The sequence below is a fragment of the Natator depressus genome, chromosome 6, assembly GCF_965152275.1.
Source record: "Natator depressus isolate rNatDep1 chromosome 6, rNatDep2.hap1, whole genome shotgun sequence".
Classification (NCBI taxonomy): Eukaryota; Metazoa; Chordata; order Testudines; family Cheloniidae; genus Natator; species Natator depressus.
In genome coordinates this window covers 76,708,011-76,734,779 of record NC_134239.1, presented here as the reverse complement: position 1 = coordinate 76,734,779, position 26,769 = coordinate 76,708,011, and the positions used below count along the sequence as shown (strand labels likewise).

General features: G+C 39.6%; 1 protein-coding gene across 7 annotated transcripts in view; it reads left to right on the top strand.

Moving 5' to 3' along the window:
- Positions 1-26,769, top strand: part of CDIN1 (CDAN1 interacting nuclease 1) — a 205,323-nt gene that overhangs the window by 19,296 nt on the left and 159,258 nt on the right. For 5 of the 7 annotated variants that reach the window (XM_074955768.1, XM_074955762.1, XM_074955764.1 and 2 more), the window contains exons 2-4: positions 18,628-18,673; positions 19,545-19,639; positions 23,358-23,418. In XM_074955768.1, coding sequence (XP_074811869.1) covers positions 18,628-18,673; positions 19,545-19,639; positions 23,358-23,418 — 202 coding nt within the window. The remainder of the gene's footprint in view (positions 1-18,627; positions 18,674-19,544; positions 19,640-23,357; positions 23,419-26,769) is intronic. The other 2 variants (XM_074955763.1, XM_074955770.1) reach the window with 2 other exon arrangements.

Genomic DNA, 26,769 nt, shown 5'->3' with positions numbered 1-26,769 from the left:
AGACCAACTTCAGTGTCAAGGTTATAGGAGTGATATCTGTTTGCAAGTATCCTTCTCAGAGCTTTGTCATAGGGTTAGCCTCACGCTATTGGATATAAGCAGTAAGATTGCATGCGTGCGCGCGCGCACACACACAGAGTTTGCTGCTTTTATTGAATAGTATGAGGCTACAGTGTTGGGTATGTTTTTGTCAAACTATTTTAATTCATGCAAGTCAGGTTATCATCCCTACCAGAGCTATAGAATCTATTAGTGCTCAAGTCACAGAAACATTTATAACAGTTGCATAATTAGAAGTGCTTGATAAAATATCCTTTGAATTAAGCTACTGTGTGTTTTAATGAAGCTAATTTTGGTGAATTTCAGAATGGAGTGTGTCATAAATAGAAAGGGAAGGGTAAACCCCTTTAAAATCCCTCCTGGCCAGAGGAAATCTCCTCTCACCTGTAAAGGGTTAAGAAGCTAAAGGTAACCTCGCTGGCACCTGACCAAAATGACAAGATACTTTCAAAAGCTGGTAGGAGGGAGAGAAACAAAGTTTTTGTGTGTCTGTCTACATTTTGTCTTTGCCAGGGATAGACCAGGAATGAAGCCTTAGAACTTTTAGTAAGTAATCTAGCTAGGTATGTGTTAGATTATGATTTCTTTAAATGGCTGAGAAAAGAATTGTGCTGAATAGAATAACTATTTCTGTCTGTGTATCTTTTTTGTAACTTAAGGTTTTTGCCTAGAGGGGTTCTCTATATTTTGAATCTAATTACCCTGTAAGGTATTTACCATCCTGATTTTACAGGGGGGATTTCTTATTTCTAATTCTATTTTTATTAAAAGTCTTCTTGTAAGAAAACTGAATGCTTTTTCATTGTTCTCAGATCCAGGGGTTTGGGTCTGTGGTCACCTATGCAAATTGGTGAGGCTTTTTATCCAACATTTCCCAGGAAAGGGAGGGTGCAAGTGTTGGGAGGATTGTTCATTGTTCTTAAGATCCAAGGGTCTGGGTCTGTAGTCACCTAGGCAAATTGGTGAGGCTTTTTACCAAACCTTGTCCAGGAAGTAGGGTGCAAGGTTTTTGGGAAGTATTTTGGGGGGGAAAGACGTGTCCAAACAGCTCTTCCCCAGTAACCAGTATTTGTTTGGTGGTGGTAGCGGCCAATCCAAGGACAAAAGGGTGGAATATTTTGTACCTTGGGGAAGTTTTGACCTAAGCTGGTAAAGATAAGCTTAGGAGGTTTTTCATGCAGGTCCCCACATCTGTACCCTAGAGTTCAGAGTGGGGGAGGAACCTTGACAGAGTGATACTTCTTCTAGTTTTGCAGATGAATAGCTGAACTTAAACCTCATCTTGATTTTAAATTTAATATAAGCTAATACTGAAAGTACCATACCAGGCTGCAGCAAGTGGTTCCGGACAAATAATGTTGTTTTAATGCTATAATACAATTATAAGAAGTGTATTTCTCAAATAGCACTGTCTTCGTTGGGAATTAGAAAGCCAAAGTATTGTCTACTAATGATATTTCATCATACCGAAAACTTCTTATGCTCTGGTATTCAGATTTTGTTAAACTATTCCATGCTTTGGAGAAAATCTCTAAGCGCTGGTCTGTTTTAGAAAAGTTGCAAATCCTTCATTTGGACACTGAAACTGGTTTAAACCTTGCTTAAATTGATTTAGCTTAAATCAGTACAGGTGAGTTTGGCAATAATAATAACTGGCAAATAAGAACTTAGACAAGAACTAGTTTTTAGGGTGTTTGTTTTTGTTTTGTTTGTTTTTTTTTGTCAGGGGGTCACAAATGTATTAAACCTTTAGTGTGTTTCCTAAAAGCAGCAGCAAAAAAATGGGTAAGGTCCTGCCACGCACAGCTGTCAGTGGCTTCCCTACACTTTTCTTAGTTCACAAATGTAGAGCATCATAGCATATGCTGGGCCTGCCTTATTCCTAAGCCTGACCACAGCTCAGGGCCCCATCTAGATTTCTGCAGTAGCCGATGACAGATCAGAAAGAGGCCTCTTTCTGCTCTTTTATGGACAGGCTAGCCAGTTCCAGCACCTGAAAGTAGTTCTGTAAATTAACCAAAGGTAGCCTCTCTCACCTAGGAGGACCGCTGTGGACTGGCAGCTATTATAGCCCACCCAGGCGTGTAAATCTGCTGACTCTTAGCCTCCATCCTACAATCTGGGCTGGCTATGAAACACCTTCCTCCCCCACTGAACCAGTGTAACAAGGCCTATTTTAAAATTGTTTTATTGATATTTATATTGCAGGGATTTCTAGAGGCTAAGCAAGTGGAGGGCCCATTGTGCTAGGTACTGTGCAAATGTATAGAAAATGACAGTCTCTGCCCCAAAGAAACGACAGTCTAAAAGAAAAGACATAATAATGGCTAAGACATATTGGTGCAATTTCTCTAATATAGACCAGCTCTCAGGAAATGTTAAAGAAATGTAAATAACTGTGCAGATTTCCTCCTGGGGTCAAATTATTCCTTTGAGAAATACTTAAAGGAAAAATGGATAGTGTTTACTCAAAATTATGCACATTATGCACATAAGAAACTGAATTTTACCCATCCTTTACCAGCCCCTTCCATGAATTTATGTTCAGTGCATGTACAAGCATGGGATATCCTCCTCATAATCAGCAAGAATTCACCATGCACGATAATGTTGACCTTTTAAAGTTATGTTAAATGCAGCAACCCCTTCTATACATGAATACTCCCTTGGAGGGGAAAGTGATTCAGATAAGATAAGAGAGACTTGCGATTGCTGGTGAGTGTCTCTAAGCAGAGCTCAAGTGATTGCCCCACTCTTCCCTCCTCACCCACTGCAGCTGTGTAGGTTTGTTGTGGGCTTCTACAAAATTCTCAGAGCCACTTCTTCCCCTGCTTATACTCAAATTGAGGATGATTTATCAAACTCTGCAAATCAAAACTTTGTTTCCTGTTCAGAGTTTTTTATTCCTATGGAAGAAATTATTTGGCCTATTGTTACTACAGTAATGTTACCTTTCAAAATGAGTGCTTATGAAATTTTCTACTGTACATAAGGTTTACAGTATAGCAATAGTATTGTTTAATGATTTTTTTTTTAAAAAATCAACTTTTTTGTATTTAAATCAGATTTTTTGATAGGTTTTTTCCTCAAAAAACATTTTATCTAAAGATAGTATTAATTAAGATACATTGTAGCTCAACAATATTTCATCATGTAATAGGGATTATAAATTCCAATTATATAGTATGAGACAATATATTCATGTAATGTTTAAGAAAAGTTTTGTAAATGAATTCCAATAGTTCATCGATTAGGGACCCAATCTTATAGGGTTCCAGGGGCTTCTGTATAGATTAATTTAGGTTAATCTTTCTGTCTACCCAATGGGACTCAGTGCTCAGTCTAGAAGATACCATCAGAGATGCTTAGTTTTGCAATTTTAAAACTGGATTTGTGTCTTCAGAAATAACATGCTTGTTAACAGCAAAAATAAATATATAGAGGTGAGAAATAACAGACGAACCCTATAGTCCCTCTGCAAATTTGTGTACACAGAGTCAATCCCTTACCTCTCTCTAAAAGTGAAAAATTTCTAAAAGTTCAATGAATAGAAGATTGTTGGGGGCGGAATAGATCTGGATAAGGAGAAGAAGTCTGGAGATAAATGTGAGAAGGGAGCGACAGGCAGTAGAAACAAAAGTGAAACTGTTTGTTTGAGCAGCATATTCTAGAAGTCTTGAGGTCTTTCTGAACGTAGCCGTCATTGATTTGAGACCTACCATACCATTCTCTCAGTAGAAGGGAAAACCTATTATGGCAGTAGGCCCTAAAAGAGACCCAATTTGAGAATATTTTAATGAAGTTCCTCTACCTGTGGGTAAGTCAGGCAAGCATGCAAAATACAAACAGTGTAACAAAGAAATGTCAGGCCTGGTTACACGGATGAAACAACATCATGAGAAGTGTTCCTTTCATCATCTTCAACGCAGCTTCCTCCTGAGAAGGAACATGTCTGACCATGAAGAATCTTCAGGTTGGTAAACTTTATTTCATACTTCTTTCTTAAGGACTGCCTGTCTTTCTTCTGGACTATTCTTGAATTCTCATGTTTGAGCAAAAAATATAGTTGTTACTCTATGGTACTATCATTTTAAATGCAGTTGAACTAAAAAATAAATAGCTGAAATAGGCAGATCTTCCTTTTACAATTTCACCTTTAAAGTAGTACTGAGTGTCGGTGAATGCAATGAGTAATAGTAAATGAGCAGTATGGTAATAGTAATTAAATAACTGCATTGACTTATTTTGTTTGGGAGAATCCATCCTCAACATACAGGATTCTGAAGACTATCCACCTTCAAGATCACCATCATTTTCTATCATTTCGGAGTTATCTGCCAATGATAGTGTTTGTCACATAGCCACAGTATATCATCTGTAGCAAAAAGAAAAAAAATCTCCATCATCCAGAAACAACCATAGATATCTTTTTGATAAGAACCAGTGGATTACAAAAAGAGGTAATTGATGAAAAAATTGCCTGGGTTGTTTATGCAACAAACTTTCCTTTCTGTATGATTGAGAACCCACAGTTCATTAACATGGTTCAGTCATTAAGACCAGGATACAGTCCACCCAGCAGAGCAGACGTCACAAACAGATTGCTGGATAAAGTTTATGAAAGAGAAATTGAGCAGTCTGCAAAAGGTCTAGATAGTAAAATTGTTAACCTGAGTCTTGATGGATGGAGCAATGTCCACAATAATCCTGTTGTACGTACTTGTGTGACAACAGAAGGAGGAAATGTCTTCCTTACAGAAACAATTGATACATCAGGAAATGCGCACACAGCAGAATACTTACAAGAAGTAGCAGTCAAAGCTATAACAAACTGAAAAAAAATTCAAATGTATAGTACGCAGCTGGTCACAGACAATGCTGCAAATGTATCCAAGATGAGAAGAAATTATTTAGAAGAGAGTGATGAGTCCCAAGATAATAACATACGGTTGCAGTGCTCATTTGATGCATCTCCTAGCCAAAGACTTCAGTCTTCCAGAAATAAAGACTAATGTTGTTGAAATTGCAAAATACTTCCATAACAACCACTTTGCAGCAGCTGCTCTGAAAAAAAGTGGGAGGAACCAAGCTAACTCTCCCACAAGACATAGAACTTGGTAGTGGACTGTTTTGAGCACTGTATCAAGAACAGGCCTGATCTGATGACAGTTTGAACAAAATTGTGAAAAATAGATGGCACTGTCACAGCCAAAGTTCTCAACATTGGGCTTAAGCGAAATGTTGAACATATGTTGAGTCCCTGAAGCCTATTTCTGTAGCCTTGAACAAAATGCAGGGAAATAGTTGTTTTACTGCTGACACTGTTGAAATTTGGAAGGAACTGAGTGAGATCTTAAAAAGAGAAATATGCAATGACAGAGTTAAATTACAAGCATTAATAAAACAAATGGGACAAGCACTATCTGCAGCTCATTAATATTCTCAATACTTGGTACCAGGGTCAAACCTTAACTGCTGAAGAAGAGGAGTTGACTATGGCATGGACATCCAGCAGTCATCCCTCCATAATGCCAACTATAATAAACTTCAGAGCTAGGGTGAACCATTCAAGAAATATACGTTTGATGATGATGTTTTAAAGAAAGTCACACCAGTTAACTGGTGGAAGTCACTTAAGCATTTGGATTCAGAGACTGTCGAAGTGATGATCTCACTTTTAGCAGCAGTGGCTTCTTCTGCCAGAGTAGAAAGAATATTTTCTTCCTTTGGACTAATTCATTCCAAATTGAGAAATTGTTTGGGACCCGAAAAAGCAGGAAAGCTTGTTTTTCTTTTCCAGATTATGAACAAACAGGAAAATGAAGGTTGAAGGGTTAAAATCCATTGCTGATGTAATAACCTGGTATATGGATTTGTGTACAGGCCCAAAGTCCAGAGTTTGGTCAAGCGGTCAGAGAGTAGAAATAGCTAAAAGAAAGCAGAATAACCAAAGATAACCTTGCTATTGCTAAGGTATGCCTGGTCAGCAAAACGCCAGATGTTGGGGGCAATAATTGTCTTCTTCAAAGCTGCAAATAGACCAAAGAAGCCCTGTTTATGTTGTGTTCTTCTGGAGGGAGATGTTCTTCCCACACATCCAACTTTGAGTTTATGAAAGGTTCAAGCATGTCAGTATAAGATCTGGCCTTTTCCTAGGGACCAATGCCTGCCTTAAAACACAAATGAAAAACTTGAAGGACAATCTTTATTGCCATATACTTTCACTGTTTCTTTGCTTTTATCCCTGGATATGTATCTGTTGGACGATCAAAGGAGCTACTTCATTCCTATGGACCCCAAATCAGAATTCAACATATATATTTTATACTAATACATTTATTAAAATACTAATTAAATGTTAATTTTGTCAACTTGAGACCATGGGTGGAGATATTATGTAATCTTTGACCATTGGCTACTGTGCTATCATGTCTTGCTGCTAGACCTATCTGGGGTTGTGGGACTGCCTACCCCATCGCTTTCCCCCCGCCCATGGAAAATCCATATATTCCATTGTAATCAATTGATTGACAGTGTCTGAGTCTAATAAGCGAGGTGACACTCCATCAGCTCTGTACGTTATAAACTCCTGTGCTTGACCTCTACATGGTGTGGATTTATGTCCTTCAAAGGTGAGGACGACTGAGTTAGCTGCAGAAGCCAATATTTTAAGTTTCTCATGTTGACCTAGCTGACATAGTCTATTTAATTGTTTTTGTTAAAATTGTTTTAACTAAAATAGTTAAATGAAATATTTATTTTTTTTAAAAAAAACAACTTGATTTAAAAAAACTTGAATGTCGGACAAAATTCAAAAATTCATATGCTTGTTTTGTTAAAATATTATTTTTTCTGTTGAAGAAAAAATATATAACGTTGTTTTAGTTAAATAAAACAATTTAAATGTCTGTCTGGTGATGTACTCCTCATAATACAGCATGGCAAGAAAATCCTCCAAATATTGATAGTTCACCTCCCTATGACTTCATAAAAATCTGCTTCAATTACCTTTGATAAATGAAATAACCAGTCATTCATTTTCTGAGATAGCTGTAAAACTAATTTGAAAAGTTTTCAAAATAAATCACTTAAATATATATATAGTGTGTCCCTTCTATAAATGAAACCTACATCTGTCTCTGAGTTGTGAAGAATATGTGTTAAGGTTATAACCAACAAGAATGCACTTTTATGTACGGTTTCAGAGTAACAGCCGTGTTAGTCTGTATTCGCAAAAAGAAAAGGAGTACTTGTGGCACCTTACAGACTAACCAATTTATTTGAGCATGAGCTTTCGTGAGCTACAGCTCACTTCATCGGATGCATACTGTGGAAATTGCAGAAGACATTATTATATACACAGACACCATGAAACAATACCTCCTCCCACCCCACTCTCCTGCTGGTAATAGCTTATCTAAAGTGATCATCAAGATGGGCCATTTCCAGCACAAATCCAGGTTTTCTCACCCTTCGCCCCCCCACAGACAAACTCACTCTCTTGCTGGTAATAGCTTATCCAAAGTGACCGCTCTCTCCTTACAACGTGCATGAAAATCAAGGTGGGCCATTTCCAGCACAAATCCAGGTTTTCTTGCCCCCCCCCCACACACACACACAAACTCACTCTCCTGCTGGCAATAGCTCATCCAAACTGACCACTCTCCCCACAATGTGCATGACAATCAAGGTGGGCCACTTCCAGCATAAATCCATGTGATTGTCATGCACATTGTGGGGAGAGTGGTCAGTTTGGATGAGCTATTGCCAGCAGGAGAGTGAGTTTGTGTGTGGGGGGGGGGGCAAGAAAACCTGGATTTGTGCTGGAAATGGCCCACCTTGATTTTCATGCACGTTGTAAGGAGAGAGCGGTCACTTTGGATAAGCTATTACCAGCAAGAGAGTGAGTTTGTCTGTGGGGGGGCGGAGAGTGAGAACCTGGATTTGTGCTGGAAATGGCCCATCTTGATGATCACTTTAGATAAGCTATTACCAGCAGGAGAGTGGGGTGGGAGGAGGTATTGTTTCATGGTGTCTGTGTATATAATAATGTCTTCTGCAATTTCCACAGTATGCATCCGATGAAGTGAGCTATAGCTCACGAAAGCTCATGCTCAAATAAATTGGTTAGTCTCTAAGGTGCCACTTTTATGTAGAAATTCATGATTAAATCTAGTCTTCCTGATTTGGGATTTAAATCAATTTGAAATTAACTTCACAAGGTTCAAGAATTTGGGGAAAATCCAAACCAGGAGAATATACAATCTGCACCTCTTTTTGGAGGTTGTTGTGAAAGATGCAGGTTTTTAGGTGGCTGATTTAAATCAAAGTTCCTTGGCTGATTTAAATCAAATCCACCCTGATTGTTTGAACAAAAATACTTTCAGGATGATAGTGGTAGGAGCTAGCACTTCATCCAGTGATCTCAAAGCACTTCACTAAGTAGGTAAGTGTTAGAGCTGAGTGACCAGCATTCTACTGATATGAATAATTGCAAACGGTGAATTTTAATCTCAAATGCTAATGTTTGATTAAAATGAATTTCCGATTGTTCAGTTACAAAATTCAAAATTGCCACCTGGTTGATTAGTTAAATCAACTAGTCTGGGAACAGGTACAATGTGAATATATAACCAGTACGGGTCTATTTTGAAGATAAACTGAAGATTTGCAACAGTGTTTACAAACTATTTGATATACGAAAAAATCATAAAGAAATTACTATATACCAAATGAGACTTGCTTATCTGCTTGCTATCTGCTTTTATGCTAGACTGTGACTTACAGTGCATGTCCTATGCAGGAGAGTTTGAGAGAGAGAAATATCCTACCTGAACTCCTATAATGTTGACCCACTATATATGTGTGCTGTGAAATCTGAAAATGTTGCTTGGGTCTTCAAAAACAATAGCTTCTTGTTTTTGTAAATGTGGTCTTGTTTGATAAATGCTCAAATATCTCCTAAATGAATGTTTACCCTGTACTTTTGTGTTCTTAATGAAATGGAACATGCTTTTTTATAACATGAAAGTAACTTCTCTTGTAGATGGAAATGAATGTCTTCTGTTAAAATAAAAAAGACCATTTGAATGTTTTTTATTTTAGTCTGTTATACGTAGCACAAATTTTCTCTCCTCTTCCCCCCCCCCCCCTCCCAGCTTTATCATTTGTTGTCCTGTGATGCACTTTGCTTTTTGCTGGTTTCTTATGCATATGTTTGATGACTAATTATTGGTAGGGCCCTACCTAATTCACAGTCCATTTTGGTCAATGTCACAGTCATAGTATTTAAAAAACTGTAAATTTCATTATTTCAAGTATTTTAAATCTGAAATTTCATGGTGTTGTATCTATAGGGGCCCTGACCCAAAATGGGGTTTTGGGGGGTGTTGCAAGATTAGTGTAGGGAGGTCACAGTATTGCCACCCTTACTTCTGCACTGCGTCACTGCCATCAGAGCTGAGCAACTGGAGTTGCTGTCTAGGAGCCCAGTTCTAAAGAGAGTGTCACCACCAACAGCAGTGTGATGGCATGGTTTGGTATTGCCACCCTTACTTCTGTGCTGCTGCTTGTGGGGTTCTGCTTTCAGTGCTGGATGCCTGGCCAGCAGCCACTGCTCTCTGGCCACCCAATCCATGCTGAGTTGGTGTTTTCCTTTATGTACCATGGTTAAATTCATAAAACATGAAGCTGAATTTTTGGCTTCACTGACTTTAAGTGAAACACACATGGGGGAGAGGGGTGTAGGATGGATAGAGGCAGAATCAGTTTTAAAATCAGTCTCTCCAAGGGTAAGCTTGATTTATGCCCTGAGTGTGTAGAGTTCCCAAAATCTGAGAAAATTAACTAAGGCTTGGTCTACACTGGGTGGGGGGATCGATCTAAGTTAAACAACTTCAGTTACATGAATACGGTGTCTTCACTGCGGTGAGTCAACAGCTGGCGCTCCCGTCGACTCCGCATGCACCTCTCGCTCCGGTGGAATACCGGAGTCGACGTGATAAAGACTAGATGTGATAAATTGACCCCTGCTGGATCGAATGCTGCCTGTTGATCCTGCAGGTAATGTAGACAAGCCCTGACAAAGTGTAAATTGTATATTCACTAAAATGCTGTGTGTGGTATACATTTAAAAACAAATATTACAAAGTGTAATCAATTTACCAGAAATTATCTGCAACTATTGGCAACATAGGTTCAAAGGGGTTTCTTTTTTTGTTTTGAAACCTGGCTGAATATAGTATTTAGCAAAAGACTAAGGCTATGGCTACACTAGAGACCCTACAGTAGCCGTTGTAAGCCGACAGGAGAACTCTGCTGTTGGCTTAATTACTCCAGTCTCCACGAGTGGCGGTAACTTTTTATTGTTTTATTTTTTTATTTTTAGCCCCAGCAATACATTATTACTAAATTATTTTTAATAAACCCTCTATATTTGTAAGATTGCAATAAGGGAGTTCCAGTTCTTAAATTCCTCAGCTGCATGTACAATTACTGATTTGTGTGGGCATGTATATGTGTTTACATGCTTTTTGCCAGTGCAGCCACTGCATTCAACTTTGAAGTCCTATATAGGAACATCAGAATAGGGACTAGAGTTCCAACTTCTGGAATTTTATTTACATCAGTTTGAGTGGTGATAATGAGTCACTCTATCCCAGCAGAGTGGTCAGAGGATGAAACCCTCCAATCACCCTAATGTCCTGTGGAGACTCAATGTCAACCCATGATTTCTGTGTGTTCCCCTTTCCCCTCTGTCCACGTACATGTGTGAGTGCACACAGAGAAAACAAGCTGATTGTTGTGCTGCCATTACCACCTCACCAGTAGATTCCCCAAACGTTCTTTGTTGAGCTCACAATATAAAGGGGCACAGTGCTGGCACAGTTAGTGTTATCTTATCTTCCATGGAAAAATCCCCATGGGTGTGAGGAAAAAGGGATTACATTGTTAGATAGGGAAATTAAGTTAACTTCACAAGGTTCAAGAATTTAGGGAAAATCCAAACCAGGAGAATATTGCACCTCTTTTTGGAGGTTGTTGTGAAAGATACAGGTTTTTAGGTGGTTGAGGGAATTGAAGTTCCTTGGCTGATACAATTGAAGTCTTGTGGTTTATGTGTTGCATTGGTTTTATTGCAGTCAGTCCAATACAGTATACCAACTATTCAGTTACTGAAGATTTTTAAATTTTGTAGTGTCATGGTATGTTTTATATGAGCTGAGAAGACAGGAATCTAAAAGAATAGAGCCAGGCAAATCAAAATAAATAAATTGCAAACACAGAAATCAAGGACATCTGAGGAAACATCCGGACTATGGTTTGGAATAAAAATCTTAATGCTTATTATACCAGTAAGTACAGTAGTCAGAATAAAGACTGAGAGGGAACAAAAAGGAAAGTACAGTAATTGGGATAACATGGATAGGAGGAAGGGAACTAGTAGAAGAAAATTGGGGATTAGGAGAGGAAGCAGGCCAATTAAAGACACTTAGCCCTGGTCTACACTAGGAGTTGAGGTCGAATTTAGCAGTGTTAAATCTATTTAACCCTGCACCCGTCCACATGACTAAGCCCTTTTTTTCGACTTAAAGGGCTCTTAAAATCGATTTCTTTCCTCCACCCCCGACAAGAGGATTAGTGCTGAAATCGGGTTGAATTTGGGGTAGTGTGGATGCAATTCGATGGTACTGGCCTCTGGGAGCTATCCCAGAGTGCTCCATTGTGACTGCTCTGGACAGCACTCTCAGCTCAGATGCACTGGCCAGGTAGACAGGAAAAGGCCCACGAACTTTTGAGTCTCATTTCCTGTTTGGCCAGCATAGCGAGCTGCAGGTGAGTGCAGAGCTCATCAGCAGAGGTGACCATGATGGAGTCCCAGAATCGCAAAAGAGCTCCAGCATGGGCCTAACGGGAGGGACGGGATCTGATGGCTGTATGGGGAGAGGAATCCGTGCTATCAGAACTCCGTTCCAGTTTTTGAAATGACAAAACATTTGTCAAAATCTCCCAAGGCATGAAGGACAGAGGCCATAACAGGTACCCGAAGCAGTGCCGCGTGAAACTTAAGGAGCTGAGGCAAGCCTACCAGAAAACCAGAGAGGCGAACGGCCGCTCCGGGTCAGAGCCCCAAACATACCGCTTCTATGATGAGCTGCATGCCATTTTATGGGGTTCAGCCACCACTACCCCAACCATGTGCTTTGACTCTGTCAATGGAGAGGGAGGCAACACGGAAGCAGGTTTTGGGGATGAGGAAGATGATGAGGTTGTAGATAGCTCACAGCAAGCAAGCGGAGAAACTGGTTTTCTCAACAGCCAGGAACTGTTTCTCACCCTGGACCCAGTACCCCTCGAACCCATCCAAGGCTGCCTCCTGGACCCGCCAGGCGTAGAAGGGACCTCTGGTGAGTGTACCTTTTTAAATAGTATAAATGGTTTAAAAGCAGGCGTGTTTAATGATTAATTTGCGCTGGCATTCACGGCCAGTATAGCTACTGGAAAAGTCTGTTAATGTGTCTGGGGATGGAGCGGAAATCCTCCAGGGACATCTCCATGAAGCTCTCCTGGATGTACTCCCAAAGCCTTAGCAAAAGGTTTCTGGGGAGGGCAGCCTTATTCCGTCCTCCATGGTAGGATACTTTACCATGGCAGGCCAGCAGCAAGTAGTCTGGAATCATTGCATAACAAAGCATGGCAGTGTATGTTTGCTGGTGTTCAAACAACATCTGTTCTTTATCTCTCTGTGTTATCCTCAGGAGAGTGATATCATTCATGGTCACCTAGTTGAAATAGGGTGTTTTTTTTAAGAGGACATTCAGAGGTGCCTGTTCCTGCTGGGCTGTTTGCCTGTGGCTGAACAGAAATGTTCCCTGCTGTTAGCCACGCGGTGGGGTGAGGGGTTAGCCACGCGGTGGGGGAAGGCAAAATGCAACCTTGTAACGAAAGCACATGTGCTATGTATGTAATGTTAACAGCAAGGTTTACTGTGAAAGAGTGTATCCATTGTTCTGTAAAATGTGTCTTAATAAATATCACTGTCCCTTTTTTTTTCTCCACCAGCTGCATGTGTTTCAACGATCACAGGATCTTCTCCTTCCCAGAGGCTAGCGAAGATTAGAAGGCAAAAAAAAGGCACTCGCGATGAAATGTTCTCTGACCTCATGCTGTCCTCCCACACTGACAGAGCAGAGACGAATGCATGGAGGCAGACAATGTCAGAGTGCAGGAAAGCACAAAATGAACGTGAGGAGAGGTGGCGGGCTGAAGAGAGTAAGTGGCGGGCTGAAGATGATAGGTGGCGGCAGCGTGATCAGAAGAGGCAGGATTCAATGCTGAGGCTGCTGGAGGATCAAACTAATATGCTCCAGCGTATGGTTGAGCTGCAGGAAAGGCAGCTGGAGCACAGACTGCCGCTACATCCCCTGTGTAATCAACCGCCCTCCTCCCCAAATTCCATAGCCTCCTTACCCAGACGCCCAAGAAAGCGGTGGGGGGGCCTCCGGCCTCCCAGCCACTCCACCCCAGAGGATTGCCCAAGCAACAGAAGGCTGGCATTCAATAAGTTTTAAAGCGCTGTATGGCCTTGTCCTTCCCTCCTCCACCACTCCTCCCAGGCTACCTGGGCAGTTATCCAACTATTTGTGTGATGAATTAATAAAGAACGCATGAATGTGAAGCAACAATGACTTTATTGCCTCTGTAAGCGGTGATCGAAGGGGGGAGGTGAGGGTGGTTAGCTTGCATGGAAGTAGAGTGAACCAAGGGTGGGGAGTTTCATCAAGGAAGAACAAACAGAACTTTCACACCATAGCCTGGCCAGTCATGAAACCGGTTTTCAAAGCTTCTCTGATGCGCAGCACGCCCTCCTGTGCTCTTCTAACCACCCTGGTGTGTGGCTGCACGTAACCAGTGGCCAGGCTATTTGCCTCAACCTCCCACCCCACCATAAATGTCTCCCCCTTACTCTCACAGATATTGTGGAGCGCAGAGCAAGCAGTAATAACAATGGGAATATTGGTTTTGCGAGTCAGTAAACTGCACCAGCGTGCTTTTAAATGTCCAAATGCACATTCTACCACCATTCTGCACTTGCTCAGCCTGTAGTTGAACAGCTCCTGACTACTGTCCAGGCTGCCTGTGTATGGCTTCATGAGCCATGGCATTAGGCTAGGTCCCCAAGGATAACTATAGGCATTTCAACATCCCCAATGGTTATTTTCTGGTCTGGGAAGAAAGTCCCTTGTAGCTTTTGAAACAGATCAGAGTTCCTGAAGATGCGAGCGTTGTGAACCTTTCCCGGCCATCCCATGTTGATGTTGGCAAAACGTCCCTTGTGATCCACCAGTGCTTGCAGCACTATTGAAAAGTACCCCTTGCGGTTTATGTACTCGCCGGCTTGGTGCTCCGGTGCCAAGATAGGGATATGGGTTCCCTCTGTGGCCCCACCACAGTTAGGGAATCCCATTGCAGCAAAGCCATTTGCTATGACCTGCACATTTCCCAGACTCATTACCCTTCATATCAGCAGATCTTTGATTGTGCTGGCTACTTGCATCACAGCAGCCCCCACAGTAGATTTGCCCACTCCAAATTGATTCCCGAATGACCGGTAGCTGTTTGGCATTGCAAGCTTCCACAGGGCTATTGCCACTCGCTTCTCAACTGTGAGGCCTGTTCTCATCTTGGTATTCTGGCACTTCAGGGCAGGGGAAAGCAAGTCACAAAGTTCCATGAAAGTGCCCTTACACATGCAAAAGTTTCACAGCCACTGGGAATCGTCCCAGACCTGCAACGCTGTGTGGTCCCATGAATCTGTGCTTGTTTCCTGGGCCCAGAATCTGCGTTCCACGGAATGAACCTGCCCCATTAGCACCATGATGCCCACATTGCCAGGGCTCGTGCTTTGAGAGAAGTCTATGTCTATGTCCTCATCGCTCTCGTCACCGCGCTGACGTTGCCTACTCACCCGGTTTTGCTTTGGCAGGTTCTGGTGCTGCATGTACTGCTGCAAAATGCACGTGGTGTTTAATGTGCTCCTGATTGCCAAAGTGATCTGAGTGGGCTCCATGCTTACTGTGGTATGGCGTCTGCATGGAAAAACGGCGCGGAACGATTCTCTGCCGTAGCTTTGAAGGAGGGAGGGATGACTGATGACATGGCTTACAGGGTTGGCTTACAGGGAATTAAAATCAACAAAGGGGGTGGCTTTATATCAAGGAGAAACAAAAACAACTGTCACACAGAATGGCCCCCTCAAGGATTGAACTCAAAACCCTGGGTTTGGCAGGCCAATGTTCAACCCACTGAGCTATCCCTCCCCCCCCCGGTAGTCCAGGACTGAATCTCCATTAAACTTTTCAAAGTGCCCCCGACAGACCTCACCGAAACGATTGTCGGCCATTGATTTCACGGAGGGAGGGGGGAGCAAATTAATACAAAACAAATCTGGTCTATTTCTTGTTTTGATCCACTCCATCTATCTTTTACATCTTTGGCTGGCAGCAGACCATGCAATAGGACTGCTAGCCATCCTCATCTCCTGGCTGCTCTCCAGAAGACAGTGCAATACGACTGCCGGCAGGACTAAAGAGAATGACCTGGTCGAGTCACTCCTATTTCAGTCCCTGTGCCCATATCTGCCCAAGCGCTCCTGACCGACCTTACCGAGGCAGCCAAGAGCACCTAGGACATGATGACGATGGTTATCAGGCTTATTGCACCATCTGCTGCCACAAGGCAATGAGCTGCTGCTGTGTAGCAACGCAGTACCACGTCTGCCAGCACCCAGGAGACGTGCAGTGACAGTGAGCTGAGCGGGCTCCATGCTTGCCGTGGTATGGCGTCTGCACAGGTAACCCAGGAAAAAAGGCGCAAAATGATTGTCTGCTGTTGCTTTCACGGAGGGAGGGAGGGCCTGACGACATGTACCCAGAACCATCCACGACAATGTTTTTGCCCCATTAGGCATTGGGATCTCAACCCAGAATTCCAATGGGCGTCAGAGACTGCGGGATCTGTGGGATAGCTACCCACAGTGCAACGCTCCGGAAGTCGACGCTAGCCTTGGTACTGTGGAAGCGCTCCGCCGAGTTAATGCACTTAGAGCATATTGTGTGGGGACACACACACAATTGACTATATAAAAACTATTTCTAAAAAAAGACTTCTATAAATTCGACCTAATTTCATAGCGTAGACATACCCTAAGATGTAGAATGTAATCAGAACTAATCAAAGAGAAATCTTATATTGAATATGCAATCAAGAAAAGCAAGGAGAAACAATTCTCTTATTTAAATTGTGTGACAGATACTTTTTTTTTTAAAGAAAAATAATGGATCATAAAGTTCAGCTCTTGTAATATGTTGGGGGGTTAATAAAATCATGATTTTATTTTAATAAGATGTTGAAGCTGATTTAAGGTTTCTGCCTACAATGTTTTGAAATAATTTGTGGCGATGAGGCTTCCTGTTCCATCTGTTATATTAGTCTTTACTGCTTTTAATTTATGTACATATCCTCCATACTGTAGAAACATGAATGACTTGTCACTTTAGCCTCTTTCTTTAAAGAAAAATAGGATTTATCAGCTTAAAATTTTAAAGAGAAATCTTTACTCCTTGTCTTCCCTCCCAATCTTCCCTTTTCTCTGTCATGGTAGACAAAACAACTATCCTCCCTTTCACTCACAGCCTCCCCTGGCCCATAATCTGTGTGTCATGCTGGACTCCACAAACTTTAGCTCTTCACATCCAGATGGTGCCCAAATCTTGCTGCTGCTGCTTCCTTCATAACATCCTTGAGATCCCTGCTTCAACATTTCTGTATGTCTACACCATCAAAAGTCTTGTGCAGGCCATCATCATCTCCCATCTTGACTACTGCAAACTCCTCATAGATCTTTCTGAGACCGCTCTCATCTCCTTCATATCCATTCAAATTGTTGCTGCTAAATTAATCATCCTTGCCTGTTGTTCTAACCATATCCACAAACCAGTCTCCTAGCAACATGACACTCTGATCCTGTTTGGACCTTATAGGCTCTGCCTTAATATAAAGAGTAATAAGTTAAATTTGAAATTTTCATATGCTTTTATTTGCATCATTTGACATCTTGTAACTGTTAATTTTTTCTATAATTCTATTCAGTAGTATTCTGTAAATCTGTATATTAGACTAATATTCATCTACAATTCTAATACTAAAATATAGTTATATGACTGGGGCAGGTAGAGGAACAATGATCTTGTATTAAAAGCCCTGTGATCTGGGAGATCTGGACTTTACTCCTAGTTCTACCTCACACTTGGTGTGAATTTTAGACACATCATTTAATCTCTCTGTGCCTCAGTTCTCCATCTATAAAATGGTGATAATACTTCGTTATCTTTAGCTGTTCGTGAGGCATTTAAATACTACCATAGTAGGGCTATGTAAGTATCTAGATAGAGCATTTAAGTTTGTAGCATGTTAGGGTCAGCAATGTAAAACACAGTAGCAAGACAGACATAATGCTATTGTTAAATTCTTGTGTAGTGAACTGTATGAATTAGCTGATAGAGGAATATGATTTCAGTCTTTGTTCCTGAATATCAGAACAATCTAAGATATGTCTTAATAGATGCATTCATGAAAGGAAAACTATTAATTATTCATATTGCTTTACTATAAAATTCGATTTATTGAAACTGTAATTTGTTCAAGTTGCATCTGGTAGGAAAATATATCAGAAGTAATTAATTGTATTCAAGATGTGATGAGCTGGATATATCCACAGAGGACAACTGAAGACTGTAGCAGTGTGGTATTGATTTGCCTTTTAGAGGAAAAAATCTTGTCCCATTTCTAAATGTTAACAATTCTGAGGGAAAAATTCCCACTTGGGAAGAATGTTTTCCAGGTTGCTTCATTGCCAGGTGTTTGACATTGAGTGGCGCCTTAGATGAATGAAGCTTATGGCAGCCTTTGGAAATGACCGACTCCAGGGAATCTCGGCTTCCTGCTGTGAAAGTTTCTATTTTCAAAGCACATCAGTTTCAGTGGGAATGTTCCAGTAGTCCCATATGCTACTTCTGACAGAGAGCTAAGTTTCTGTCCTGAATTTGAGACAGCTACTGAAGAGGTTCCCTTGCTGCTAACAAAATGAATTTCAATATGTTGCCAATGAACAAGCGGCGTGTTCCCAACTGCTAATGGAATTTAACTCCATCAATTATTTATGGAAATTTTGCTTTGTTTTCGTTCTTCCCCTCCCTTTTAACTCCACTACATGCTACTGATATGACTTTGTGGGTTCTGAAGCTGAAAAAGAATCACTAAAACAATGTTAGTTTGCTTTGAAATTCTTGCTATATTTTTTTTCTCCCCTCCCTCATACTCTCTCTCTCCTTGACCTAGCAGCAGGAAGCCTTTGTCTGAGGTGTTCATCTGGAACAACTTTTCCACACTTGTTTTCATGTTCTGTTAGATTACAGGGCAGCAGGCCTACCTTTGAAGCTCCCTTCTCTTTTGTTTCTTTGCAGTGCACTCCAGTAATTAACTTTGTCCTTCTTTTATTTGTTCCAGTCAATCGCAGTCCACTCTGCTGAGCATCTTCTCCCAGGAGTACCAGGTTAGAAGTTTTCTCCTTTGTGAGGGTTGACAGGTGCCTAATTGAATGATGAATGTCCCTTTATTTCTTTGTAATTGAACTGCCAGCTTTCTGATTGGTTTGGAGGATGTTCCCTTTTCCACATCAAGCAACGCCTGAGTCTCAGTGGATGGCTGCCAAGCCTACCCATCCATCTGTCTAATAACATCTAGCCTTTGCTTATTTGGTGGACCTGTAATAAATTATGCTAAACCATTATTATTCTGACAATAATAATTTCCCTGTGTTGCGTGGTTCCATGTGCTAAATGTTTGCTGACTTGCACTGTCAGTGCTGCTTTCCATTGCTGACAGAGATGATGATAAATGACCATTGCCGGAGTGGCAGAAGGCAAGAGAGGCAGAAAATGGAGTCATTTATCATGAGATGACAGGTGTCAGTCAAGTGGCAAGTCTCTGTGGAATTACTTTTTGTGGTTTTTCAAATAAGTTGTTTTTAAGCAATGCTCTTCCTGGTTAAAAATGGCAATTGAATTGTAAAACTAGAGTGCAGAGGACTTAGATGGAATTGAATTGAGGGAAAATTAATACAAAGGTTGAAAGAGAGAACAAGTTTTTCTTTGCCCTTTGCAACCCTCAACAAACTTATTTAGATTCAATTACTATGACCTTACTGGCTTTTACATATATGGTACATTGCAGTATAGTCTGAAGACATTCTATTCAATAGATAGATGAAAAGCCATTTCTATATAGAATTCTCAAAATATAATTCAGTTTTCCTTATAAGCTGAATACGGTGGCCAAAAAGCATGCACTCAGACATTCATGCTTCATATGTCCGATGTGATACATCATAAAAGTCTCTGGTTTTGTTTTTTCTTTCTTCTCAGAAACAAATCAAAAGAACACATGCAAAGCATCACACTGCTGAGGCTATTGAAACTTACTACCAAAGGTATGACCTACCTTCCCATCCCATTAGAAGGTATTGTAGTACCTACTAATTGCAATTATTATTGAGTAAATCTGATTATTTGGCTAATTTCATATAAAAATAAATTAACAAATTGGAATCAGGATGGTGGAAGTACCCCAAGATCATTTTAGTGAAAGATCCTTGAGTCAGAATTCTTCTCTTCAGTTTTAGCAGCAGAATTTCTAGGCTTAAAGACAAGATGACAAGATTATATCTCTTGGAGCACGTGTGTTAGTGTTATGTATTGCCTTATACTGAAAGCTATAAGATTTATGTGCCACAGTTGATATTGTAAATTATATTGCTGAGAGAAAACTACCCAAATTGAGGGGGCCTGCTCAGTTACAAATGTGTTTGTTGTTTAAGCTACAGACATTTTTTATTATGTAAAAAATTGCATATTAAATTTAATGTATTTACCAATATAACATAAACAGGAGTGAACTAAAAGTTAAAACCACATGAATGTCAGCAACACCTTTTAAGAAGGAATGAAAACCTTTGTCATTTTACAAAATAATTTTACAATTGTATGCATCTTGAGTTAATAAATAGTAATTGCTAACACCTTATAGTTTGTCTTAGTTCTACTGACTTTTCTTTAGACATCTCAATGACATAATTGGGGCATACTGATAACTGGTAGTAATATTTTAATTGTATATCTCTATGTAGACTGACATATCTGAAGAGCTTTCATGGCAAGTGAGATTGTGATTATAGGTGTCTGGTATTATGCTTTAATATTATCTTTATGAATGAGGAAAATAAACAAAAAGCTTTCATTTATAAACAATTAGCTAGTCTCAATGTTTCTGCAAAGTCACATATTTAGAACTAAGGACAACCTCGTAATATTAGACATGAAGGAAGAAAATCTAACACACCATATTTTGTTATTTTCTTTTGAAAAATAATTGCACTGCCTTATCATTTTACATTGGTCACATTTTGCCTGTCCCAGTATTGATTGTTGAGGAAGGATATTTGTTAAAAATCTTTCAAAATCACACTATTACTACATAATATTGTTTCTACTTAATTTTGCACTAGTACAGTTTCAGTAAATAACAATACATTAACTGTAACTATTTCAACATGTTCTTAGAAGTGTTAGTTATTAGAGCACTTGAACCACTTTTTGTGATAAATGTGTCTCCAGATCACTCACTGTAGTGTTTGTCTATTTTTATTAGAAGTGTCTTGGAGCAGGAAACATGGAACCAAACCTTGCTTGCCTCATATGCAGCAGTAGTTGCATTGGTGTCAGTAAGGCAGTTGGTGTGAATAAAGTCTGCTTTCATTTGGCCCCATATCTTCCTCATGTTTTGTACAGTCTCAAGTATGATGGTAGTACATAACAAATTCACATGTGTGAAGCTTAATGGTAGTGGAAATGATGTAAAAAATGTTTTCCCCAATTATTTTGTCTTGTATTTTATGCATCTGAGTTAAATTAACATTACTCACCAAGCTGTTTTAGTAGAATTATTAATCTACTAATTTAATAGATTCCATGTGGATATTTTGGGCTAAGGAAGGAAAGATTTGTCTGACTGAGGTAGTTAAATAAAGTTTGCATACTTGGCAGAATAATTTAAATGAGGGTGCACATATTACACTTTTTTAATGTAAGATTTGAAGAAACTTTTATCTCAGTATAGTGTTTTTTAATGCTCCACAGTTACTATAATACCGAAGTGCCATGTACAAAAATCAGTTAGCATGATTTTCATCCCAAAGGACCTTAATTTCAATGTTGTAGTGGCTTTCTTCTACGAGATGTTCTTGCTTTGTCTCAAGAAAGACATGAACAATCATTCTGCATCCTTGTGGGGGGGAAGGCTTGTCTGAACTTCAGCCTTTTCTTTTTATAAATAATACATTATGTAAATTACAGGGGCAAATTGCTTCTTCCTGCAATAGGGTGAATATCTGCCTGCCAACTAGGAGGGAACTGGGAGAAGCAACCAGGATTGACATCTGCCAACGATGTGGTTGAGGTTTAAGAGGAGTAGGCTTGGTGTTGGAAGACAAATTTGCCATGGTTTACCCTTGTAGCATGGCAGACTGCTCTGTAATAATCATTGGTTCCCATTGATGGAATGGTACTAGTCCTGGTTGCTTGGAATAGTGGTGCTGCTGGGAACAGGTAATAGTGCTGCTGAGTGTAGATGTTGATTTGTGCTCAACTCTGTGCACCCTGAAGTAATCTTGGAGGTGGGCAAAATTGGAGGCTGTTTACCAGAAAGACCAGGATGCTTTTCGGCATCATGAAGCCGTCCACCTCAGCACAGTGTGTGTCTTCAAGACAGGAAGTCACTAAGTTCATAATAAAGTACACACCAGGGCTGGAGATGCTTTTGGCCTGTAATAGAGTAAAGAAAGTAGCTACTGCTGACGTACCAGGTAGGTATGAAGTTATAGGATGTCAGTGTTCAGTGAGTGCTACTGAGCTGAAAATTTGAGAACTCTTGTTTGTTTCACCAAAACAAATTATATGTGTTCATCTGTTTACTGGGGAATTTTTAAGTAGTTGTTCATGCAACTGAAAATGTTTTTCCATAAGATGATCTTCTATCGTTCCAGTCACGAATCAACCTCAAAATACTTCACAAATGCTAAAACTCACAATACCCCTGTGAGGAGTTGTAGGTAAATCCTGTTATACCCATTTCACAGATGGTTAAACTGAGGCGTAAATACATTTTGACCCATTCATAGCAAGCTGTTATTGGAGTCAGCAACAAATCTCAGACTTCCTGACTTTGTCATTGTCCAACCACTAGAAACCACTTTTCTGCTTTTCCTGGACATAGATGTTCTTTATTTAATTTGATTGATTGATTTACCAGTTTGGGAGGTTCTGGCAGTTTATCCAACTAGTTTTAGATGTTGTGTGGAGAGACAGTTGTCAAAAAACTGATCTTCTGAAGAGGTTGCATACTACTTTGCTTTTTATGACACTTCTCCCACTCCCGTCCTTTAAAGTGTAGCCACTAAGCGCCATTTGGCCTGCTCACAACTGCCAGTGACACAATTCCTTCCCACCAAATCCTGAAGAAGTCCTCTGGGCACTACTGCAATATAAACATCAAACAGTAATGATAGTAAGGAGGCAAAAAGGCAGTCTAGTCAGTGTGAGGGGGTGGTCAGAAACCTCACCACCCAAACATACCGTCCTGACTTTTTCTTTTCCTTTTGTAGCATTCATTTTATATTGTTAAATCTAAATACAGAAAGTGTACATCATAGCTGAGACTGCTGCCTAACTGGTAAAATCGGTAGTTACATTTTGTCCACATGCATAGTAGCTACATCATGATGCATACCTATGCATGTGAAGATAGTGTCGAGCCCCAAACCTTCTTTGTGGATAGTAGAGATTTCTTGTGTTATGCATGTTTTAATAATACAGATATAATTTGTTTATATGGCATTCAGCCAAAAATACAATTTTGAAAGATGATTTTCTTGGCTTACTTATTGTATTTTTAATAAGTACTTAACTGAGATTGATATATCTTACACATCTGCAGGACTGAACCCTGGAAAGTTAATGATAGGGAATCTTTTGGAAATAAGTATTTTAAACGATCAAACTAGTGTTTTCTAGCCAGGCTGTGTGTGGCATTTGCCCAAGAGAAAGAAATACACAGGGGACACTAGCATGTCGAAGATGGCTTTTTCTCGCCACTGCAGATTTACCTGGCTTTGTCTTGTCTAGGTACCTGAGTGGGGTGATGAAAAATGCAGCTGCCCCTGTACTACTGGAGCTAGCCAATGAGGTAATCATTTTTTTTTAAATCTTCCTGTGTAAAACCTAAGGGGCATATCTATAGTGACTTTACTTAGAAATGTAATTAACCTAAAAAAATGGTTTCAAGGCACATTAGACATATGAAATTGTTCCCAAGTCTGTTAGTACTTCCAATAATTGGACAAAGAGCCCCATTTATTAATAAATCAGTTAATGTAATTAGTCTCTAACTTCAAGGCAAATCTGTAAGAGGCTTCTGGAATTTTTATTTTGTTGAAAATTTTAGAGAAACTGAGTAAAATAAGTGCTGTTTAACATCCTGGTTTATTTTTAAAATAAACATGTTGATTAAAGACATATAGACTACTATCATGATTAGAGGTTCTTGTTTAAACTCTCTCTCCTTCTTTCCCCCACCCCTCCAAATCTGTGATTTTATAGTTAAGGGTTAAAAGCAATTCATTTCCTTGACTCTTTTATTTCCATTTATACAAGTTAGTGGAATGGCTAAGGAAGACAGATTAATATAAAGCAATTAAGCAAATTAAACCCTCAATATATCAATATCTTAGAAAACTTTGTGTACCAGAAGTTCGGTACACTTCCTACTTTAACGAGACAGTAACTAATATATTGATATTGTTTGGTAACTATGGTATGAATCTGTTTGGGACATGAGTTGTTTGCATTAAAAAAGTGTGTTCCTATAGTTACTTTGAATGAAGATATAAAAAGTTTATAATAGTAGTAATTGAGCCTACGAGAAAAATGAAATATCAAGCCCTTAAACCCCCCTTGAGTTACAATTTTTGGTTGCCCCTCATCCCAGACAAAAATAGGCACATGCAAAAGTATGCATGATATGTTTATGAGTAGGCTAACAGAGACCTTAGCACAGCTTTAATTAAATTACCTACCCTGTAAGTTTCAAATGCACAGATACCAATGGCACAGCCAAGTCTTCCTCACCAGTGTGCTGCTTCTACCTTGTAGTCAGGCTTCACCACTAGGGCAGGGCCAATATCTGGCCCTCTCCCTTCAGATTTTCAGGGTTGGGGAAGGTATGTGTGACTATTTCTGGGGGTGGAGCCAATGCTGGGTGTGGAGGCTGCCAGGAACAGAAATTGTTGCGGCTGCAGCAGATGTTGACAATGACCCACAGGCTGGTTGGCCTGCTGAGGGAGTCAGGGGGTGAAGGTGGCACTCCCTCCCTACCTCCTCTGGGGGCTGGCCGAAACCTGCTGTGTGGGGCTGCCACAAGCCACCTGGCATCGTCGCTTGCCCCCCCCGCCCGGCAAATGTTTCTCCATGCCCCACAGTTTGAGGCACCTCTGCCTTAAATTCTGAAATATTTATTTACAATAATAATAATAATACAATACCTATTTGACTTGGAGCTGCTTGTGGAACTCTCAAAGGGATAGAATGAAATGTATGCTGTTTTTGTGTTGCACTTTAATAGAAAACATAGGAGTAAGGCAGAAAATGAGTGTTTGCATTAAAAATGATGTGACACTATGAACATTAAGTGTTGCAATAGCAGCAAGTTCTACATGTTATATTAGCAAGAAAGGATGGCTTCTCTTTCAGTTTCAGTCTCTTGTACATTGCTGCAGTCAGCAAATGAGCCATTACCTATCAGTTACTAGAAGGTTTAAATGGTCTATGAAGTGTCTACACACCCTGATGATACAGTTAACATATAATAGGGGATTTACCTCATATTATTGGCAAAGCATGCCTTTTTGCTATTTTTGAAAGCCGACTTTAAATGTATTCTATCCTATTTGAATAAAGAAATAATTGGTTTAGTAAGAATTCTTGGTAAATTAACTGGGTTTGCTATATTGCATGAGAGCTATCACAAAAGAGCACCTCATCAGAGCAAAGTAATACAGTATTAGTACTCTTAATTTTATATATTTTGTTTTCATTTCTTCTACCCATGATATTCCCATTCACTTAGATATGATGAATATAATTTCTGATCTAGAAACGATACTTTAGCAATACTGTACTAATGCACCTTTGCAATTCAGATCATGTTTTTTCTTTAGATAAGAAATAAATAAAAAAATATGGAGAAAGGGAAGTTATTTAAAGAACTTATTTGTTGTTGGCTGTACAATAAGGTACATAAGAAAGGGAGTGTTTTCTGTTGGGTGGGTTTTTTTTGTTTTGTTTGTGTGTGTGTGTGTGACTGCTGCCTAATGCATTTGGGAAATGTGGCAATAACCAGCACCATACTACAGCTTCCAAACAATCAAGCTGCCATTTTTATGTGATAGTTAATATTTAAATGACATACTCCTGCATCTGCTGACAATTGATGTAATGGTAATACTTTATGAGTCAATATATATTTAATCAGTGGAAACTGTAAAAATTGATGAGAAATATATTACATAGGTACATTACAGTATATAGCAGCTCTGGTGAATAAGAACAGTTCCATATTATTTTTCTGAGGATCTGTAAGGCTCTTTTTAAATTTTTAAAATTATGTGCAGACATCTTTACATAGTACATGTACTGGAACAATACTACATTTAAAAAAAAATTAAAATCTCATTTTTGTTAGGAATAATAAAATTAGTCATACTGGTCTCTACATACAAATATTTTCAAGTGAGATTTGAAGCACTATGAATTTTACTTACATGCTAAATTCTGACATGGAGCATGATGGCCCTATTTCAGAGTAAGATGGACACATGATTAATATGAAAATTAGGGAGATGCAAGTACCTGAACTAATAAGGTAGTCCTTATTCAGGCTGGACTACCTTCAGTAATTTCACCATTTTTCATGTGTCAGCTCTGATGTGGGTTACTGGAAATAAGCAGCCTTGTGGAAGCATATCTTTCTACTTGGGGAGTTTGACATCCAAGTACATACATATTTGAAAAAAACTGTATGTACAAATGAAGCCAGCCTATTTGTCTAGTTACTAAATCAAGATAAATTTTTTGTATGAATACTGGGCTTGAAAACCTGTCAAGAAAAATTCATTATGAAAATATATGAGTGAGGTTTGCTGTCTTATGGTTAAATAAAAAAACTTGATTCGCTCAAGTAATGTTGTAATGCTGTCTAAAAACTGTTATTTCACCATGCGTTTTCCAAAAGTACAAGAACCATTAAAACAGAGTAATAGCTGCTTACAAAAAGATATCCTAAATAAATTTGACCAGTCCCCAAACCCAAACTCATTTTCTATTACAGCTTTCAGACTCTGTTTTTTGGCCCACAGTACTACTTGATCTTGAACTGAAGGCGCTGCTGCAATTAATGAGATCACATTTTGTGGGTATCATGTATAATAAGCAACAGCAAAAGATGGCCATTTCTTCTGAAATGTAACATGCATACAAAAAA